Genomic DNA, 21,241 nt, shown 5'->3' with positions numbered 1-21,241 from the left:
CTGGACTGGCTCCAAAGCCCTTTCAGCCTTGTAACTGGCAGCTTCAAGATCACTATCATGTAGCTTTGTTTAGATTACATCTCCTTACACACGTTATTTTATATTCATCTACGTTGAAACTCATCTGGCCACCCTTTGTGAGGACCTTTTGAAGCTCCTTGCCAGTGGTGTGGCACTAACCATCCCAGAGAGCCCAGCATCCTTCACAAATGTGGGGTTTCTCTTCTTTGCTCACTTCCCCACAGGGCAGCCAGGATTGAAACAGCTACAGCTCGCTGGAGGGGGAAGGAGAAGCACAGTGCTGCCAGGCCTTGGGCAGCAAGAGCTAGGTCTGCCATTGGCTTCCATAAGCTGTACACAGGGCAACTGAAACCGCTGCTGAGAAGATGTGGGATGCAAATCAAATGTTTGTGTGCAGGATAAGTTCTGGTATTTGTTTCTTTGTGTTTCTACTAGGAATGAAGGTTACCAGACAAGCTCTGCAGTCCTGTGCCAGTGTGTCTGACGAGCCAGGAGCCCTGGTGCAGGAGTCGGGTCCTGCCCTGGTGCGAGGCTGTACCGCTGCAGTCTGTTCTGTGTGCTGCCTGTAGTCCTTGTTCCACCTGAGCTGGACCTCTTCCCAGCTGTCCTGTTCCTCAGGCACTGGTCCTGCACTGCTACTGTCTACATTTATCGCATGGAAAAGAGGGGTAAAGACTATGGCATTTGGGCCAGCAGTAAGAGCCCCAGAGCACATGGAGCAAGTCAGCAGCTGGGCCAGCAGTACCTCCCTGTCTGACCCCTCCTGCCTACCAAACAGCCACCTTTGATTTCCAGCATCCACAAACCACACTGGGCTGTGACCAGGACAGAGAATCCCAGCTGGCACTGTAACAGTATGCAGAGGTGCTGCTGGTCATAAATCAGTTCTGTGGATATCTGCCTCCAGCTGAGAAATGCTGTTCCTCCCAGCATGCGAAGGAAATCTCATAAATGATGCACACTGTAAACACAGTGCATGTCCCTGCGTGCGAGGTGCAGCCCTATTGCAAAGCTTTCCCACTGTGCGCTGGCAGAGGCAGAAGTTGAGCTTTGAAAAGCCTATTCTTTCCATCTCTTGGAGAAGATTTCAGTCTGCAGAGTAAATAATGATTTAGGCTGGGTTTTTTCCTGGTGCACTGGGCTGAGATCAACACATGTGTTTCACCTGGAGCACAGGCAGAATGCCAGCACACAGCCCCACCTGTGCCAGGCCAGCTCCCAGCGCAGCCCCTTGGCCCTGCTCACCACACTGGAGTTGCTGCGGCCTCTGAGTGTGAGGGACTGCACTTTCCCTGTGCTGGTTTTGTCACTGTAATTTTATCAGCTCTTTTAAAGTACCATGTTCCAAGTAACAGTTTTCCTGTGGTTATTGCAAAGGTGTGCCAGCGCAGCAGGAAGCAATGCCTGGGTGCTGGCACAGCCAGCACTGCCCACTGCCAGCACCTGCTGCTGCACTGAGTGTTCAGGACAGGTTCCAGTGCCCAGGACCAGTTCCTAGCTGGTGCAGCCCTGCAGGGTGTTCTGCCCTGGCTTTAGCCAGACACACCAACCGCCCTCACACGTGTCTTCCAGTAAAACCTCAGGTAAAACACAGCCAAACTTTGGGCAGTTGTCATACCCTGTGCACAGCATCTGGGTGCCAATGAAGACTTACCAAGTGGGGTTGCTGTGTTCAAACTCTACATCCATCTCCGGCGCTGCTGACAAGGGCCATGTCCATCCCTTTCCAGATGAGGTAGCCTTCATCCTTAAAGCTTCAGGACTGCCTACCACAGAGGGGGGACTAACCTGGGTGACAGAGCATGGGAACAGGCCTTGGAGAAGTAAAGAATTATCAGGCAAAATAAGGGGTGAGATGGTGGAAAAGGCCATCAGTTGATGTCCTCTGGAAGAGGCAGGCTGGGACGGCACCAGGCTCTTCATGAAGTGGGGAAGGAGGGGAGCATTGCTGTAGGTGAGAACCCTGCATTAACCACAAAAGCTAACCAAGATCTGAGGTGGTGGGTGAGCTTCTCTACTGAGAAAGTCCCCTCAGATTAAAAAAAAAAATAAATATTTTTTTAAAGGATCTGCAGCTTCCTTAGGGCTTAACTGTGCAAACCTAAGAGCTGCCCAAGAACCTTTTTTTTTTTTCTATTTCTTGAACAAAATTTAACCCCGGCGTTAACGCAGGGGTTGCCATTATTAGTTTACCTTCGAAAAATTAAGATATTGGGATCTTTTGGTTGTTTTGATCATCACTCCTCAGCCCTCCGCCCTGTGGTAACGGTCCCGCAGGGCCAGCCGCGGCACGGCAGCCTCCGGCACTCCCACCGGCCCCCCCGGTACCGCCCCCGCTGCCCCGTACGGCAAGGGGGGGTGGTACTGGGGGGGCTGGCGGTGGAGGCCGAGAGGCGGTGGCGGAGCCGTCTGAGGGAATGCAGGCGGCCGGCGCCAAGATGGCCGCCGCTGGTATCGCTGCTGTGGCCGGACGGGCGACGCGTCACTGTGAGTCTGTGGGCGCTGTCTGCAAGTGGCGGGAACAGGGGGCTGAGGTGGGGGGGGTGGGCTGGGGGCTGCCGGCCTCTCCGCGGGGGCTGTGAGCGCGGTGGGACCGGCGGGATCGCGTTACACAACGCCCGTGAGGTGCCTTTGCATAACGCTGCCGATAGAGACGGGGTCTCCGATCTCCTGGGGCCGCAGCCCGCGGGCGGCGGGGACGGCGGGTACTGGAGGCTGGGCGCGGTGGGGCCGCCCCGGGGCCGGGGTCGCGGCGGCGCGCGGAGGGGAGCCAGCTCGAGCCCGGGCTCCGGCAGCGGGGCAGCAGGGCTGCGGGGCGGGCTGGCGGTGGGAGCCAGCTCGAGCCCGGGCTCCGGCAGCGGGGCAGCAGGGCTGCGGGGCGGGCTGGCGGTGGCTGCGGGAGCTGAGGGCTGCGGGCTGGGGGTTTCTCGGCTCAGGGAAACCTGTCAGTTGTGGCTGCCGGGTGCGGATTTTCGGTGTGTTTTTTTTCTCCCAAGGGTGTTTGGTTTTCTTTTTTTTTTTTTTTTTTTTGGTGGGGGGTGGGTGTGTTCGGGTTGTTGTTTGTTATTTGAGGATGACTTGGGGGGGGGATTTTTTGGGGTTTTTTTCTTCCCTTTCAGGTATTTTAATTTTAAACGAGGCACTTCCCTTTCTAGAAAGCGTCTGTATAAAAACCATCCCGGTTTAACAATTCACAGGTTGTGCTTTCAGAACCAGGCCAGGTGCAGGTGAGGAGGGGTGAATCACTCAATAATACATGTCACCCTGATGCTGCAAACCAGCGTTGCAGCCCGTGCAGCCGCAGGCTGTGTGCTGTTCCCTGTCTGGGACAGAAGGCTTTATCAGGCTTTACCTCTCGGAGTAACTTCACATGCCGGTGCTGGGGACCGGGATTATGGGGCCTTTGGCTCCAGAGGCTGATACGATAAAACCATTTCTAAAACTTATAAAACCCCCTATTTCTACCAACATTCCATGGAGCTGGGGTCCTCATCGTTGCACGTGCTGGTGTTCTGCGTTGTGTGCTTTATGATGTGCAGATAGAAATGTGCCTAAACCTCGCCTTAAGTAAAACAAATGCTCTTCAGTATTTATTTATGGTGCAGAAGGATCAATATGGCCATTGAAATGTCTCTTTTTATTGGTCTATATAATTTACATATAGTGTCAGTGCTTCAAAAGGTAATCACCTAAGAACTGGAGGAAGAATACAAATATTTGAGAAGAGTCTTTCAGGCATCAGCGATGCTTGAAGTTCTTTAGTTTGCAGCCTTTCATATCACTGCAGACACAGGCATCCAAAGCTACACACTGTTAATCCCAAGTAAGAAGCTGGATTTGCAAGATGCTTTTCACTGCCATTGATTTCAGCAGGTTTTGAGGGTGTTCAGCATCTGTTCAGGATGTTGTTAGGGAACTGTGAACTGTAAGATGCTCTTCTCAGCAGGTGGATTGGCTGCTGAGGAGGTCTGTGCTATTGGGGCTCAATTGCTGCTGAACTCCTGCAGTCTGACAAGGGAATTGTTGCCTGAAACGATTGCTGGAGAGCTGGGGATGCAGAATTTAACAATTTCTTTCATCTTGGGCAATTCACGCTACTGTTACACTAAAAATTATCACGTAATGACTATGAACTCCTGAGGAAAACAAAGCGTGCTTTTGAAAAAACAGGCTGTAACCAGCATAGAATCATAGAATGGTTTGGATTGGAAAAGTTTGGGTTAACGATCATCTAGCTGCATCCAGCTCTGGGGCCCCCAGCACAAGAAGGACATGGACCTGTTGGAGCAGGTCCCGAGGAGGCCATGGAGATGGTAAGAGGCTGGAGCACCTCTCCTGTAAAGACAGGCTGGGAGAGTTGGGGTTGTTCAGCCTGGAGTAGAGATGGCTCTGGGGAGGCCTTACAGCACCTTCCAGTACCTGAAGGGAAGCTAGCAGAAAGCTGGAGAGGGAAATCAGTGTGGGAAGACTTTACTTCTAAAGTATCCTGATTTTTGGTTGATGCTGAAATCCAGGAATAATAGAAGTCACCTGGCTGGGTAGTGAGAAAGAAGGCTGCCCATGTCCCTGGGTGAATGGATTCTGAAATTGCTGCTCGGTGTACCTGACACAGGCTCAAACTAAGGGGCTGTCTGCTCATGGCTCACAGGTGCTCATCTATGTTGGTAAAGTTTCCTGGGGACCCTAAACTAGCAAATGTCTAGCCTACATTGTGGAGGTGGTGTAAAATACTTTGCTTGTTTAGAGTTAGCCCAGGTATGTCTATGATGAAGAGTAGTGTAGCTTGGCATACTCCTTAGCATGTCAGCCCTGTATAGTTTCTTTTGTGTTGTCACCAGTTATTTGGGGCTTATGATTGGAGCTTAAAGATTAGTGAAGCTTTTGTTTGGTTTTAGGTTACTGCCTGGTATCTCAAAAGTTGTCAGTTTATGGAGTGTTTAAAGAAAGGCAGAAGCTTGCAATTTTGTGACTGTCTTCGATTCCAGGGCCTGGAACTTAAGGCTGAAAATGCCGAGCAGTGCAATACTGCCAAGTGTGTTTATGTAGCTGTTGAGAGATTAGTACCTATCTGGCAGAGGCTCCTCAGCCCAGTGCAAAGTTATCAATGTGCTGTTATCTTTCTTCCAGTTGTAAAAAGCAGCAGTCAATTGAGGGTCCCAGTGCGATGGCGTGGTCAGGCAACTGCAGCTGTAGTGACAGAAAGCACAAAACCTCAAATTCAGCTAGAAGCACGGTAAGTTTGCAGTAAGGTCTGGGTGGGGGCAACCTGCTCTTGTTGCCGTCTGTCTCTCTCTGATATGGTATGCCATTTTACGTGCATAACAAAGCTGGTTATGTAGCGAAATGTGGCAGCCACGGGGCTTGATCTAGGTTGGGGTGTGTGTGTGTGCAGTTGCTTTTATCTGCCTGGCTGCATTCACAGAGCCTCTTGTTTTCACAATTCTGTGGGGCAAGGATGGCCTGCCCTGTTCCCTGCAGAATGCTGTGAGGCAGTGGCCCATGGTAAGGCCTCAGTCAGTGCAGAAGCAACAGAAGAACAAACAGTAGGGTATTATTATTATTTGAGGTTCTGGTTCCTGCTTCCTGGGTTGCTTTCAGCAACCTCCTGATAGACACTCCAGGAGAAAGGGAGTGGAAACTGAGGTCAGGCCCGACCCATCAGGGCAGGCCTAGGCTCCTCTCAGTGCCTCTTTTTAAGACTTTGGCCTGGACAAGAGTAGGGCAAAGCTTCCTTTGCAACCTCAGCTCTTTCTGCTCAGGAGGCAAGAGATCCTGGTCACTGGGATTCCTTGGGGAGGGGAAATGATTTGATGGGGAAATCCACCTCTTGAGGGAGAGTTGTGATCAGCAGCTGTTTCTGTAAAAGCTGATACCGCAGTCTGCTCTGCTGTGCTGTTCTGGGAGGGACCTTATCCTTAGGACAGTGAGCTGGATCTGCACCTGGATAGAAACCCATTGTGAGGGGAAAAAAAAAAAAAAAGAAAACCACCCACCCAAACAAAACCAATCCTGCACTTATTTTATGTGTAGAAAATGGCTCTTAGCCCCTTTCGCTGCTTTGGGAGATGAGATGTGTCTCCAGAGTAATGAAGACAAAGACCTGTGTGGGTTGCTTATCTATTTTCTGTGGAAGCTGCTGCTTGGTGTGGTTGGAATCTCCATCAGGCATTCAGCTGAGATAGTTCCTTAGATGCTGTTTTATAACCTCCCTTTTCAGCCTTCAGCTGCGAGATAATTTTCTCAGTATATTTCCAGTTAAATTCTGTGTTGCAAAGTGATTACTTCTTCAAAAAAGTAAAGTAGTTACTTGTAATTACTTGTTCTCTGGCTGTTCATGCTTGTAGTTCGTACTTTTACATAAGCAGAATGAGCTTCTAAATAGGATGCTGCTTTTGTAAAAGACAAATGCAGAAGCATAAGCTGATTGTTTTGTAATAATAATAATACAAAAAAAAAAAAAGCAGTAGGTCACTAGGATTTGAAATATCTCTTGCTTCCGTAGGAAACCTAAAACAGGAATCTTGATGTTAAACATGGGAGGTCCAGAACAGCTGGATGATGTGCATGATTTCTTACTTCGTCTCTTCCTGGACAGGGATCTGATGACACTTCCAGTTCAAAAGTGAGAAATACTGTGATCTCCTCTGTTACAGTTTGTGTCGGGTGTTGCTGTCTTAGCTGTAGGCTTGGACATTTAACTCCTGTGTGTTTCAGCATTTCTTAAGGCTGTTTAATCTTAGGACCAGTCAGTGCAAGAAACGGTGTTACAATTATCTGGAAATAGGCATGCCAAGATCATTCTCTTCTAATTGAAAATTGTGGTTTCCTGTCACCTAGTTAAGTTTGGGAAGGGTGATGGAATGTGGCATTATATAAACCATGCAACAGTGGTTTGCTATAATTTGGGGGGATTGCCACAGAAAACCCATTGCAGCAGAGGTCTGGGGAAAGAGGTGGTACTGTGGATTATGATATTAATATGTGTATCTTTTGAACACTTCAGTAAATTAGCACCATTCATTGCCAAACGCCGCACACCAAAAATCCAGGAGCAGTACAGCAGGATTGGAGGTGGATCACCAATCAAGAAGTGGACGACAGTCCAGGGAGAAGGCATGGTGAAACTGCTGGACAGCATGTCTCCTCACACCGGTACTTCTTTACTGTGCTTGTTAAAAGTTTATTTTGCTTCATGTGTTGAAAGCATGTGCTTGTGAAGCAGCTTTTGTTTCTCTATTTTTATTGTGTGAACGGAATTCTCAGTCCTGCCAGGAAATCACAACAAAGGTGTTGCAGAAGTTCTTGTTTGTTAAAAACTGAGCAAGTGCAAAAGCGCCAGGTTCCCACACATGCATATACATTTTTGTGCTGTGGTCTACGTTGCAGACTGGCTTTGATTTTGGAGGATACTGTCAGTACTTGTTCAACCTGCAGTAACACAGTGTAGCAGCAAAAGACAACTACACATTTACCCACCTTCTTAGTCAATCCAGTGTGTGCTGTGGCCAGCTGGCCATCTCTGCCTGTGCCCAAGGCAACTAGCTGAAAAGCTGCCCCCTGGGTAAGTCCACCCTTGGGTGCTTTTGGCATATTTCATCTTGTGTAACTTTGGCCATCAGGAATCTTTTTTGGGCATCTGGCCTAAGCTAGTAGTCTCTGCTCCCTCTTTCATCGAGAGAGTAGGGCTTGGAGAAAAAGTGATTCAGTTAATCCTGAGGTCTTATCAAAGGGCAAGATCACCCTCTAAAGATACACTTCTTTCTCTCTCCCCTTTGATGTGCTGGAAGAAATCTAGATACTATGATAGGCAAAGTACCTTATTTTCAGAGGTGACAGAGCCTCTGTCAGTGTGTACCCGCAAGGTGTCATACCTTGCCCTGTAAGCCCTGCTTGAGCTTGGAGAAGTCTACGCTGAAGACTAGTGGTTGAGCCTTAGATGATAAGAAAGGGGAATGTATTTCATGTGGACAAATAGGGCAGGCATGGGAGAAGGGTGTTTGGTTTGGCATTCTCACTAGCATATATGAGGTGGAGATCTGTGACCGTTGGCAGTATAATCTCCGTAATTCTCTTTTATGAAGAGGTAGAGTGGGAGAATGATGAATCCTATTAGGCTGTGCATGTGGGTGTACAGAGAGTAAAAAAGTCTTTCAATCGAGGGTTCCCTGGTCGTTCATGTACTGCACACTGGTGCTATTGAGTTTCACAGGGGGGTGGGATTCTCCTGCTGTGAAACGCACGGCCACCTTCTCATGGCTGCCGCACACTCGCAGCAGCCAGCAATTAGGGTTCAGAGGACAGCACAGCATTCCCTGCTCCTGCTGCTTTGTGCAGGTGCCCTTCCCTGTTCATGCCAGCTTGGCTGGGACACTGTGCAGGGACTGTGTGATGTAGAAGAGCTCTGAGGCCAGAACTTAATGCTATAAAGCCTTTTGTGTTTGTTTGCCTTTGTTATGCCAGCCTGAGCCTAAAGAATAGGTAACTGCATGGGAGAGTATGGGAGTCTGACTTCCCCAAAGCCCCAGGTGTCTTTAGTTCCTCTGAAACATCCTTCTGCAATTATTGCTTGGATGTGTCCAGAGCTTTTGAAACTTGGTGTCTGAATCTGTAACTATTAATAAAAGATAAAGAACACACACCAATAGGCCTGATTTCAGGAGTGAAGAGGAGGTCAGTTGGAAGGAAAGGCCAGGCTTCGTAGATGAACAGGGCTTGGCTGAGTGATAGCAGCGAGCCTCACCCAAGGACATGAGCAGCAGATAAGGCCTAACAGTTCAGCTTGGGTGGAAGTAGATGCTGACTTTGCCATTCTTCCTTGATGATAAGAAAACTTGAAAGGTGAATACAACCTCCCCCCCTCTATCCAGATCAAAGAATTTTCTGAACCTTGCTCTCATAGTGAGGAGCTGTGGCTTGTATGGATTACCCTGTGCCAAGCTACCTGGTAGCACTAGTGTGATAGGAAATGGGTACAGACACTGCTGTGAGTGTCCTTTTACTGAGGGCTTCAGCTAACATGTTTTACTGTGCAATTGCTATGGGCTAGGTGTGCAAACACAGACAACTGTGGTCATTTGCATAGTGTTAATTTGCTGTGATTCAGCCACGTTCGATCTCTCTCCTAAAACCTCCAACCAAATTGATAGATGAGTCATTGTTCACGCGGGTGAAGTGCATTCATTGTGGAATTTGCACTAGTTCAGCTAAACTGCTTCCAGATTTTTGGCAGTTGAATTTGACTTCAGCTTTATTGCTGCTCAGTTAGCAGCTATGACAAACCAAGTCCGTTTCTTGGCGGTTTGCTGAAGGTGATAGATCATTTGCTTACAGTACCTTTTATGCTAAAGTTTCTTCCTATGTGGCAGTAAAACCATGACAGTAATAAGTGTGAGTGGCAGTACCAGAAATTAAACTTCCGTATTCACATAGCAGCTCAAGGGTGATGGCCATCTTCTGTGTCTTGCCTTTCATGGGGCAGACAGAAAAAACAGTCACCACTACTTTGAAAAAAGTTAGGAGAAACAGTGAAGTGATGGTTGGTCTGTCTAAAATGACCTATCTAGGGGTAATCATTGTTCCGATAAGGTGTTTCTCTGCTGCAAGAACAAAAGCATAATGCAGACTATTTGTGAGTAGAAGGAATTAATGAATCGCTAAGCTGCCTGCTGAATTCCTCACTGATGTGTTAGGTACAGATAATACTTCTCATCCTGCCACTCAAATAGGAACACTAAACATTTTTATTAGGAAAAACTGCTGGAGTAAGAGAAGCCAAAGAGGAGAGTTCCTCATTTTCTTGGGCTCAGCAGCTTCATAATGTGTGGTGCTGCAACCTGCCTTCTCCCTTCAGTTTCTGTGACCTTTGCTGATGTGTGCTGGTTTGTCAGGGAATCCCCCCCATGTTTGAATATGTTATTTGATTCCTAGCTATTTTGTAGTTCTTTATGGCACCTGCTTCAGGCTCGGGTAGAAAAGAGCTAGAGGTGGGAGACTGGTAAAAGGGTCTGGAAGGTGAAAGTAATGCTCTTGGAAGGCTAGAACCAAATTTATTTTATTTGTTCAGCGTGTAGTGTTGCACTGATACATGCATTTGGGTGACGTTCGATCCTTTTTTCCACAGGTGCTACTCTCTAGCTTAATTCCAGCTGTGGTCCCTGCAAGTATAGTCAAAGCCTGAAGCCAAAACTGCACACTGCCGAGGCATCCAAGGCAGTAGTGTTTTTAGTAGCAGTAGCCCTGAAGGGCTGGGTTAACGGGTTTGAAGATAAAGCTTAGAAAGTTTATCTGCTTTTCTCAGTGTACCACTCCTGCTTTTTTCTTTGGTGACCACTTTTTGTGAAGTCATGTCCCCTTCTGTGCAGTTCTTACACCTGATAAGTCATTTAGAGACTACCTTTTTCACCTAATGGTAGCTGCAGTTTTAAAAATTGAACTGCTAACCATTGCTAGCAATTGAATTGTGTGCTAAACCATTTCCTCGAGTGTTTCAAGTAGTTGCAGCATGTGCTACTGAGTACTGTTGCCTCAGAATAGCTTGAAACAGTTGGATGTGTTTCCAGACTAGCTACGCATTTCGGAACATCGTGTGCTCACAGGTAGCGCTTTGGGAGTGGTGAGCCCTGTTAATGAGTACTTGCAGGTTGTGCTGATAAGACTTGAAACACACGGCAAAGAAGAAATACTTTGCACACTTTTTTACCTTGATTGGGACTTTTGGGTCGTAGAGTTTATAGTTGCTGTGTATTTGCAGTTGGTGAAGAGCTCAGTTAGACGCATTATCAGCCACCTGTGAAATTGTGCCTGCGTAAATGAATCGGTGTGCTGATTTACTGACTTGTATACATTTGCATGTTACACTTTGGCAATGGGACTAATATAAACTAGTAAATAAACAGCCTCACCCATGTCATCTGGAACAAATAATTGTAAAATGAAACTGTTGTTACAAGCAGCTGTCTGAAAATGAACAAGAGTTTTTTCCTTCTGAATGAGTGGGCTGGTAGGCTCACTAGTCTGTAAGAATAAATCACATGAACATGATGATAGAAAATCCATTTCTATTGTTGGGATTTTTTTTAGTGCTGGCATCAAATAGGCTAAGTCTTGCAATGGTAATTATATTTTAAGAAGCCACATCTTGCTTTTTTATTGTTTTTAATTATACGGCTCTTAGTATTCCTTACAAGCTGTATTTTAGCTGAGATTCCCTTGTCAGCAGAATCAAAGCTTACAGGATGAGGCAGCACGTTGTTTCTTTAAATTGGCAGCTTTCGTGGGGGAGATGTGTTGTCGTTTAGCCTGGCAGGCAGCTAAACAGCACACAGCTTTTCTTGCTACCCTGCAGGATGGGGGTGAGTGTTGGAAAAAGGTAAAACTCTGGGTTGAGATAAAGACAGATTAATAGGACAGAAAAGAAGGGAAAAAAATAAAACAACGGTAGCATACAAGACAAGTGGTACACAGTGCAGTTGCTCACCACCCACTGATGATGCCCAGCCAGTCCCAGCAGCAGGCTGCTGCCTCCCAGCCGCTCCCCCCAGTTTTATTGTTCAGCATGACATCATATGGTCTCGGATGATCCCTTTGGCCACTTGGGTCAGCTGTCCTGGCTGTGTCCCCTGCCACCTTCTTGTGCTCTGCAGCTCCTTGCTGACTGGGCAGCATGAGAAGCTGCAAAGTCCTTGACTTAGTGTAAGCGCTGCTCAGCAACAACTAAAACATCAGTGTGTTATCAACATTATTCTCATCCTAAATCCAAAACACAGCACTGCACCAGCTACTAGGAAGAAAATTAACTCTGTCCTAACTGAAACCAGGACAAAACATCACTCTGTTTCCAGTAGTTGACTCTTAACAGTAACAACAAATAGTATGTATACAGACATGAAAACCTCCCCTTTGCTGCCTGTGATCCAGAACAAAACATAATGCTGTGAGAGTATTGCAAGAAGTTTCCATGTTGGCCATGTTTTTCTCCCAGTATGCCCTTTCCAGGTTAAACTGTCTTCACTCTGGTTAGTCAGACTTTGTTTTTAATACCATTTAAAAATGTTAATGAGGTTACTGGCTCCTGGGGCTCCTGAAGTTGGGTTATTATTTGCTGCTGCTCCCAGCTGGGAGCTCTCTTATGTCCTGCAGAGAACTGAGGCTGACTAAAACTGTTTTCTGCATCCTGCATAAATGTATGGAGTGGAGACCAAGCACAGGACATCTGCTTCCTTCAGAAACCAGTTAAATGTTATTTCAGAGCTAGTGACCCAGAAACCCTGAAAAAGAAACTTTGCTTTTGTTCTCCTAAGAACCTCTGTTCTCTACTTAAAAAAAAAAAAAAACAACAAAAAACCAACACAGCAAACCTCCCCTTTCTCCTTCCCCCTAACCAAACCATACTCCCAAAACCTTGGCTGACACCCAAAAGATTAGAGATGGAAAATGGAAAAAACCTAAAGCATTGTCCTCGGAGAGAATAATATTGCCTCCAAAATAAGTGTTTAAAGACATGAAGGTTTCTATGAAAGTACTCAGAACAAGAATGAAAGAACATGTGTCGCTTACAGTAGCACAATCTCCTACCCCAAACAATAGTCCCAGTCCTTGGGGGTTTATATGCAAATGGAGCGGATTTACCGGGGTGGGGGAAGGCATCTTCTCTCATGAGCACAGTGACCTGAGCGGTTGCATTGAAAAATGGTTCCAACTTGTTGGTTTAGCTTTGCTTTTTGATGTGGCTAACTGAGACAAGGAAGTGGGAAGAAGTGAAATGGAATTATATCTGCGTGATGTGATGAAAGAAAAGATAGAGTAAGTGAGGGAAACACAAGGGAGCCAGGTCTTTGTTGAATTGAAATAGGAGTGGAGGGCATGTGAGTAAGTGGCCAGTACCTGGAATTCTGACCCCCCCTGCAGCGTTGGGACCATAGGCCTGATCCAGCAAAGGCATGTGAATCCCTCATGCGCTGAGGGTCCTGTTTTGGTGACTTCTCTGTTAGCGCCTGGAGCATGAAAGGGTTAAAATTACCTAGTTTTCTTGAAATGCCTTATAGGCAGCTAATGTCTGTAAGGTGCAGGGCCTTGTCCTGTTTCAAACTGATTCCTGCAGAGCATTGCAGTGCTGGCACACAAAATTGCAGCCCAATTATGTTTGAAAGTTTAGGTAAATAAAATTTCCTGGAATGTGCAAACTGCTTAAGCAGCGTGTTTCCTTTTGTATGGCAGAATGAAGAAAGCTTTGTCTTTCCTAAGGTTATGGCATTTTAATTACATTGGTGTATTTAAAACATCCGACTTCTGATTTCAGTAAGTGAGTTGAGCTGTGCTGTTAGGAAGCCCATAGCACATCTGTAACTGTGGTCTGTGTTAGGGCGTAGTAGTGTTCATTTAGCATCTTGTAGTGATACTTTTTTATCAATACACCCTTTAAATCAGAACTTGCCCAGTAAAATGTCAGAGCTCCATAGAGTCTGGAAACCATGTCTCTGCTAAACTAAGTAAAAGCAGAAGAGTGATGCTTTCTGCAGAAGCAAACAATGGTATAAATCACTTTTAAATTGTAATAACAGCCAAGTGAGTTACCAGAAAAATACTTGGTCAAAGATAGATGTGTTTACATGACAGTGGTTTAGGAAAGTAGCCAGAAAATTATCAACATGTTTATTTCAACAGTTTCAGCCTGTCTGGTTCTGTACTTATCAATGACATGGTATTGAGAGTTCTTGTATTTTTCCTGCAATTTCTTTTCCTGTGCTTGGCTGGCAGCACCTCACAAATACTACATTGGCTTCCGCTACGTCCATCCTCTGACAGAAGAAGCGATTGAAGAGATGGAGAAGGATGGCATTGAAAGGGCTATCGCTTTCACGCAGTACCCACAGTACAGTTGTTCTACCACAGGTGAGCATCAGTGGAGGAGCAGAGAGCACGGACAGAGGCGAACATGGGCACCTGTCTGTGAGCCTTGAGGGAGCATGTAGAGTGTCAATGCAAGCTGTCCTGTCTTCCTCAAAGTGCCCCTTCCTGTTGGCTTCATTGCCAACTTGAGGTCTTCTGTATGTACTGTAATTCCAGATTCTGGGTAGAAAATTTGTAACTAAGGGTAGCTTTATGTTACTGTTGTTATTGTGAGATACTGCAAACTGAAGGCTCAGGAACACAACTGACTGCTTTTTTCATGGAAACTAGAACAATAATTGTTCCTCAATTAAAGAATGATCTAGTAAATTGTTTTTGGCTTGTACCTTGTATGAACTTTGATGTAATCAGTACATTGTATGAACTTTGATATAATTGTTCATATTTGAGGCTCTCAGTTCTGATTTACGGTTGCATTGTAAATATGTGGCATTTTAAAATACTATAATACCTTGCTACAAACCTTTTTTAATCTGACAGGTTGCTGTTGCCTTGGCTGAACTTACGTTCTTAATTCTCTGTATTTCAGGAAGCAGTTTAAATGCCATTTATCGCTACTATAATAAAAGAGGGGAGAAGCCAAAGATGAAGTGGAGTATAATTGACCGATGGCCCACACATCCCCTTCTTATTCAGGTATGGATTTGTTTGAGAGCCTTTGAATTTAGCAGTCAGAATGAGAGGTGTGAACTGAGCAGATCTGATATGTTATCAAATTGGCATTCCCTGGGGTTTTCTTAGATTGGATGATGTAAGAGAAGCTTGGTAAGTTTGCCTTTCCAGCTGACTTTAAAACAATAAAGTACTAAGTACAGATGTTTATTGAGTTTCCTTTTTAGAAATATTTGTTACTGGTAAAGCCACAGTGTAATGTTAAGCAACAGAAACATTTGGAGGAAACACTTCCCTTGGATCAAGTCTTAGCTTCTGACAAAGCTTATAAAATTTTTAGCTGTAGAATGTACTAAAAGAAGATGAAGCTATTTGCTGATTTCAGGTCTGTTCATGTGGTTTTTTTATAAAAAAATAACTTGAAGAATAACAGGAATTTTAAAAAAACCTTCAATTTGAGGGTACACTTTAATTATGGTAATGAAATGTGTCTTGCCTAGTGTGCATAAAATTACAGGAGAAGGATGGTTATTTCATGCCAGATGTTTTGGCATGATAATGTGTGTAAGTGACCATCATCCATGTCTTGTTTTAAAAGCAGTCATATTATTGTAATGGTGTTGTCTGGAGGGAGCCTCTAGAGGTCATTAGTCCAAATTCCTGCTCAGAGCAGGTCTATGGTTGATGCACATACAGATCGCGTTGGTTTGTCAGATTCTCATCTGGCAGCAAAGAGGGAATTCTAGGCACAGTGCTGGCTGTGGCAGATGCAATTAAGGGAAACCATCTTGCTCCTTCCTTTTCAGAGAAAATGATGTTTTTGTCTTTGCTGGGGAGCTTCCTCTCTAGCCTGTGTTTTGCAATTTTTGTGGTGTGCTGAACAGATGATAAAACTGAAGGAAGGCAAGGTGGAACTGCCCGCACTGTGTGACGTTCCCCTGACAAGCTGCCCAAGTGGGATGCTGTCCTGGGACGTAACATTGCTGTTATGCACTCTCCATGCCCCCATGCCCTCAGTATGTATTCTCCTTGCCTTCACTAGAATGGTTCAGCAGAATTGAGGAATCTTTCGTATCTTCAGGGAACCTGCAAAACAGATTTCATTAGACAGAATACATACAAACTTTTTTTTTTTCTTTTTACAAATAAGCTCACCAGTGTGCATTTCCCGAATTCTGAAGAGGCTGTAATTATAACCAGGGGCTGAGCCAGCCCTTTCCAAGTTGAAATGGGAATTAAATTTTTTTAACTTTTCTCGTGTGTTTTACACTGTAAAATATCTGAGAGGGAAGACCATGCAGAGAGAGTTGTTTCCTGCTCCTGCAGCACCATATGCCAGCAGCGACAGCAGGTGCTGCTCTCTGTCTCCTCCCTCAGCCTAGCTGTGTGTGTGCAGGGTTAGGGCTCTCAGTTCAAATGCTGGCAGTGGGAGTGAAGGGTCAGAGGTGTTTCCCTGCTTGTTTGTGTGTAGCATGAAGAACATTTCAGGTGTTGATGGGCAGAGGTGTCCATCCCTCCCATGTTCTCTCCCATCAGCTGAGCTCAAGGCAAAGGTCTCTGAATAAAACTGAATACAGTTATCTCGAACTTGCTTCAGCAGTCAGTTAGGGGAGACCTTTTGCACAGCACACTCTTCTCTGATGCCATGTCTATGTACGCTGATTTAGTCTAAGTGTAATGGGGCTGCTAAGAGAAGATGATTGTGCTCTGTCCATTTACCATTTCTCTCTGCCCCTGCTCTAGCAGCTGCACACGTGTGCCCTCTGAGGCTGGGGACCCACTCGTCACAGGTGGTAGAGGAGAGCTGGGTTGAATTGGTTCTGTTCTTTCAGTTTGTTACCAGCATACCAAAGGGAATTTTGAAGTTCTTAAGGCAATCTGGAACATTTGAAGCTGCCTGTCTTGGGTTATCGGAGAGCACATCTCTCAGGGTTTCTCATTTGGGTTTTTGCTTTTTGTTTTCCTGAACAGTGCTTCACCGATCACATACAGAAGGAACTGAACCTGTTTCCACCCGAAAAAAGGAAAGATGTTGTCATCCTCTTCTCTGCTCACTCGCTGCCCATGTCTGTGAGTTATGTCAGGTCATTTCTGTCATTGTTAGACCAGAGTCATGCTGGCTGTGCTGAATGGAAAGGGTATGCAGCTCACACACCTGTGGGGTAGGGCCGCAGCTGTGGAAGTGCCAGGCAAATATAAAAGAGAAGTATGAAGGTGAGTTAGTGAATTGCAGCTGGAAGCCTGATGTGGAGCTGAAGGTGAGGCATGTGAGCTGTGATTACTCTCCTGCACGCTTACCCAGATCTACACTGTTGGCTGCCATTGAAGATGGGGCACTGGGTTAGGTCAGACTTGGTATGGCTGCGTTCATAGCCTCATCACCTTACCAGCTCAAACCCACGTGGTAACAGAGGGGAAAATTTGATTATTTTCTCACCTCTAGAAAGCAGTAGTAATACTTTCCCTGAAGGAATGAAAGTAAAAGTCTTTGCAAAGTTGCAATAAATTACTTGGTCCTCTGTCAGCAACCAGCAACTGCAGTGAAATGGCTCTTGGATAATTTTTAAAAAATGCAGTACTGTTACCAAAATGTAACCCTGTCTATATACGATGATAGAAGAATTTATCCTTTAGTGTGCAGAGGAGGAGGAGCAGATGTACTGGTAAAGTAGCTTCATCATAGGTTTTGCTGGCCAAGAACACAGTTTTTCTTCCCTGTTTGAGATGAGCCAGGCACTTGATATGGCCTTCCCTGGGTGCAGCCACATCACATGCAGTGTGCTCGCCTTTCCCGGTCTTTAGGTGGTGTTTGCCCAAACATGTTCACTGGAAGAAAAAGGTCTGGTGTTTTTGTGTTGAAGGTAGTGAACCGTGGTGATCCATATCCTCAGGAAGTGGGAGCTACTGTCCAGAGAGTCATGGAGAAGCTGAACTACTCCAACCCTTACAGGCTTGTGTGGCAGTCCAAGGTATGTGCTCAGGGAAGCTGTAAAGCCACCTGCCGGTGTAAAGCTTTTCAGCTGATGGAGTTTATGATCTTCCAGCTTAAGGAGGTCATAACTTCAGTGCCTTTTTCCCATTTTCCCCAAGTATTTCTGCTAGAACAGAATCCCCATCTTTTACTCAGGCTCAGTCTTTCCAGATATTCTATGCAGAGTTCCTCACCTTTTTGGTATATCACATCATTTTAACGTAAATTTTGGATGTGTCCATTAGAAAACTTATGATCTTATAACATCTAGTTTAGCATTTGTCTTTCTTTGTCAGAAGAAAGAATCGAGCACGCAGGGTTTTTAAGGTGCTGTTTTTTGAGGATCTCAGAGCAATTTTTCCGAAGTAGTCACTGTGATATAGACATTCTTAATAGTAATATGAGCCTAATCCAAATAGGCTTCATTATTCTGGGCAAAGACTGCTTGCATTATTTTGTACTTATTATTACTACTGCAAATAGCAAGGAACATGCGTTTTACCAGAATTATGCAGTACAAGTAACCTTATGTCTCAAGGCATTACACCTATCATGCCATTGTTGTCTTGTTCTTAAAATGCTTCATGGATCATAAAGGGGTAAGGACAGTTTGCTACAGAATGGTAACTTCTTTAAAAGGCAGGTAAACCCTGTGCAGTAGTGGTCAAGGTTTTATTGAACTGAAAAAAGTACACCTTTATTTAAATTTTCATTTATTTTAATGTGAGTCTCATTTAGGCCAGCCCAGGTTCTGTTTCTTTGGGATTTAAATGGTGGGACACTGTGTCTTCATAAAAAAATTAATGGAGAAAGTGAGAGGTGCTATCAAAAGCAGGGAAATACAAATAAGTGGCTCCATCGTATACATAATCTGGCCTGTGTTGTCCTGCTTAGGAAATCATGGGTGTTCTTGTAAGAATGATTTAATCAGGTGGTTTCATCTTTATTTCCCTCCCTCTTTTCTTACAGGTTGGACCAATGCCTTGGCTTGGTCCACAGACAGATGAGACCATTAAAGGACTGTGCCAAAGAGGAAAGAAGAACATGTTGTTGGTTCCAATAGCATTTACGAGTGACCACATTGAAACACTTTATGAACTGGATATTGAGTATGCCCAAGTTTTAGCGAATGAGGTGAATGTTTTATGGTTTTTATAACTGTTTGGATAGTGGTGCTCTCCTGTTTTGAAATTTGCTTTGTAGCTGCTTCTTGCAATATGACTGGGGGCAAATTCTGGTTTTATGTAAATTGAAATTAATCTGAACTGGTTTAACTCAATTTTTAGCAACACAAAACAGGTGGGAATTTGTCTTTCTAGATGTAACTCTTTAAGCCACTGCTATCCTTACTAAAAAAGAATCACCAATTTTTGGCAGCAAAGTGAAATTTTGCATCATATTTATTTTTGCTGTATTGAAAAACATGGTACTGCATTTAATTCTGTCATTTTGAGGCAAATTCTGAATGAAGTGGAAAAAAATGAGAGATCTAGCAGACTTAACTTTTTTTCTCCTTATTTTTGATTCAGTGCGGAGTTGAAAATATCAGAAGAGCAGAGTCTCTTAATGGAAATCCACTATTCTCCAAGGTATCTTTTTTGTTGTAAAAGTCTGCAGTTGTGTGTTTCATACTAGATTATGGATATCTTCTTGTAATTTTAAAGTATTCTGAGTTCAAGAATGAAAATGGAAACCCCTGTACTTAATCTGTGTACCACAAAGTGTTTTCTTTTATGACTGTAGTGCTTTTTTTTGTGTGTGTTTTGTTTTAAAGAAGTTCAGAAATTTGGTTTGACAAAAAAGAAAAAACTGTTTTGTATTCATTTGTAGTAATCTTTCAATGAAGTATTTCTCTTAAGATGTTTTAAGGCGGGTAGTGCTTAAAATGTGTAGTCTGGTGGATACACAGTTTGGCAGTCTCACTAGTCAGTGTGGCACGTGTTAAAGCACTTTTATATTTTATGCACATAGGTTTGCTGACTTCTGATTTTTAATTAACTGTCTTTCAGGCTCTGGCAGACTTGGTCTGTTCACATATCCAGTCGAATGAAATCTGCTCAAGGCAGTTAACCCTCTGCTGTCCACTCTGTGTAAATCCCATCTGCAGGGAGACAAAAGCCTTCTTCACTAATCAGCCACTGTGATGGGCAGCCTAGGAAAGCACCCGGATTATACAGGAAAATTGCCCTGGTGAAGCTGTGCAAAGGAAAGAAACCGCTTGACTAAACTCTCCTCTGTTACATGCTCACCAGGCTGGTAGTCTCAGTGATGTTAACCTCATGTAACAGTAAGGAAAACTTGACTTTTTTGTTTTTTGTTTTTTTCTTATGTTTTCTTTGAAAAGAGTTTGTAAAAAGTAGGGAAATAAGGGCATTTATCCTGCGAGATGTGAAAAGATTTTGTTTCATCTGATTCTCATTGGGCTTGGCATGAGCCCGTAAGTATGCACTGAAAAACTTAAAAAAAAAATATTCTACTAATTAGCTTCTGTTTCCTATGCAGGGATTTATTTGTATGCAATTTTGTTATGAGTGCATTAATTTCAGCTTTCCAGCTCAAGCATACAATTGTTTGTTTTGTTTATGCTTAAGGTACAGTTTAACCGGCATCATCACCAATTGTCTCTTGTGAGAGTGATTTTTCAGATGGGTTGGAAGATCAAGTGACTTCTAATGCTTTTTAAATAATGTGTATATTTTTTTAGAACATGAAGATAAGGCTTTGGTTTGGTTTGTGTTTTTTTTTCTCCTGCCAGAAACTTCTGGTGAAAGTTTAGCTGGGATAGTGGAATGCACAAATTTGTTTACATTTTCTAGAAAAAACACTCATTATCTGCAGGAAAGCCTCTGGATTTGAAGACCATAACGTGAAAGGAATAAACCTGATGTGTGATGCTGAAGAACATGCTTAGTTGAAACAAATTATCTGTTTCAAATCTAGCCGCTATCAGCAGCATGTTTGGAAACATGTTGGTTTATCCTTTAAGCCAAGTGGCTTTTTAAAATTATTATTAAAAAGGGCTTTCTCTGTTTGGTTAAGTAAATTTAGGAAATCAGGCTTGCTCTCCAGAAGGTTTATAAATCTCTGTGCTTTCTACTGTGCCACGGTGCTGTGGTTTTTGTGGGATACTTGTGGAGTTCCATAGGTACAATTGACCTAGCTTAATTGATGTTGTTTAAAACTGAGATCATAAGTCAGGAGCAATTTACATTGCAGATGCCCAAGAGCAGGCAGCCACACAGGCTGATGGCTGGGTGCTTATGCATACCTTTGTCAAAAGCCAAATTTTGTCTGTTAGATTTTTGGCACTGATGTGTGCCGGGAGTATGCACTCATAAGCAAGCTAAACTTCTTGCTTGTTTTGGCAGGTGTTTGGGTGTGTCGGGACTGCTGAATCCACGCCTAAAGTAGTGGTAGTTTTGTGGAGTGAAAAACATTTTTTTAGGGCAGTATTCCCTCACTGTCAGCACCAGGACTGGTGTCCAGATTAGTCTTGGAATAGGAGGGGGCTTTTCTGAAAGGCTGGTCACTGCACAGCATGCCTGAGCTTGGCACCTGAAGTAGTTCAGGGCAGAAGTACTGCAGCACCTCAGTCAGTGGTCCTCTTGCACAGGGACCTCTCCTCCTGGGTGGGACAAAGGAGGAGCAAAGCTGTGATGGTGTTCTGTGGGACTGAGCCATACGTGTATTAGTCCAGCTGTCGACTTCATAGGTATAAATGTTTACTTT

General features: G+C 44.6%; 1 protein-coding gene across 2 annotated transcripts; it reads left to right on the top strand.

The window, feature by feature from the left end:
* Positions 1-2,381: 2,381 nt before the first annotated feature.
* LOC119140623 (ferrochelatase, mitochondrial-like) lies at positions 2,382-20,126 on the top strand. Of its 2 annotated transcripts, XM_037372109.1 has the most exons (12): positions 2,382-2,508; positions 5,149-5,254; positions 6,524-6,643; positions 7,025-7,173; positions 13,777-13,911; positions 14,459-14,565; positions 15,426-15,557; positions 16,513-16,611; positions 17,403-17,510; positions 18,482-18,646; positions 19,042-19,101; positions 19,522-20,126. In XM_037372109.1, the coding sequence occupies exons 1-12, from the start codon at positions 2,439-2,441 to the stop codon at positions 19,654-19,656; spliced, it is 1,386 nt and encodes a 461-aa protein (XP_037228006.1). In that variant the 5' UTR covers positions 2,382-2,438; the 3' UTR covers positions 19,657-20,126. The 2 variants fall into 2 exon arrangements, with proteins under 2 accessions (XP_037228006.1, XP_037228007.1); XM_037372110.1 differs by lacking the exon at positions 15,426-15,557 and having other exon boundaries at positions 19,522-19,656.
* The last annotated feature ends 1,115 nt before the right edge of the window (positions 20,127-21,241 follow it).

Source organism: Falco rusticolus, chromosome W, assembly GCF_015220075.1.
Source record: "Falco rusticolus isolate bFalRus1 chromosome W, bFalRus1.pri, whole genome shotgun sequence".
Classification (NCBI taxonomy): Eukaryota; Metazoa; Chordata; class Aves; order Falconiformes; family Falconidae; genus Falco; species Falco rusticolus.
The sequence above is the reverse complement of the archived record's forward strand: the minus strand, read 5'-3'. Positions and strand labels throughout refer to the sequence as shown.

Coding starts and splice junctions, on each gene's coding strand:
- LOC119140623 (XM_037372109.1), top strand. CDS start 2,439: ATGCAGGCGGCCGGCGCCAAGATGGCCGCCGCTGGTATCGCTGCTGTG. Junction 5,255..6,523: donor CAAATTCAGCTAGAAGCACG/GTAAGTTTGCAG, acceptor TTGCTTCCGTAG/GAAACCTAAAACAGGAATCT. Junction 19,102..19,521: donor GAAATCCACTATTCTCCAAG/GTATCTTTTTTG, acceptor ACTGTCTTTCAG/GCTCTGGCAGACTTGGTCTG.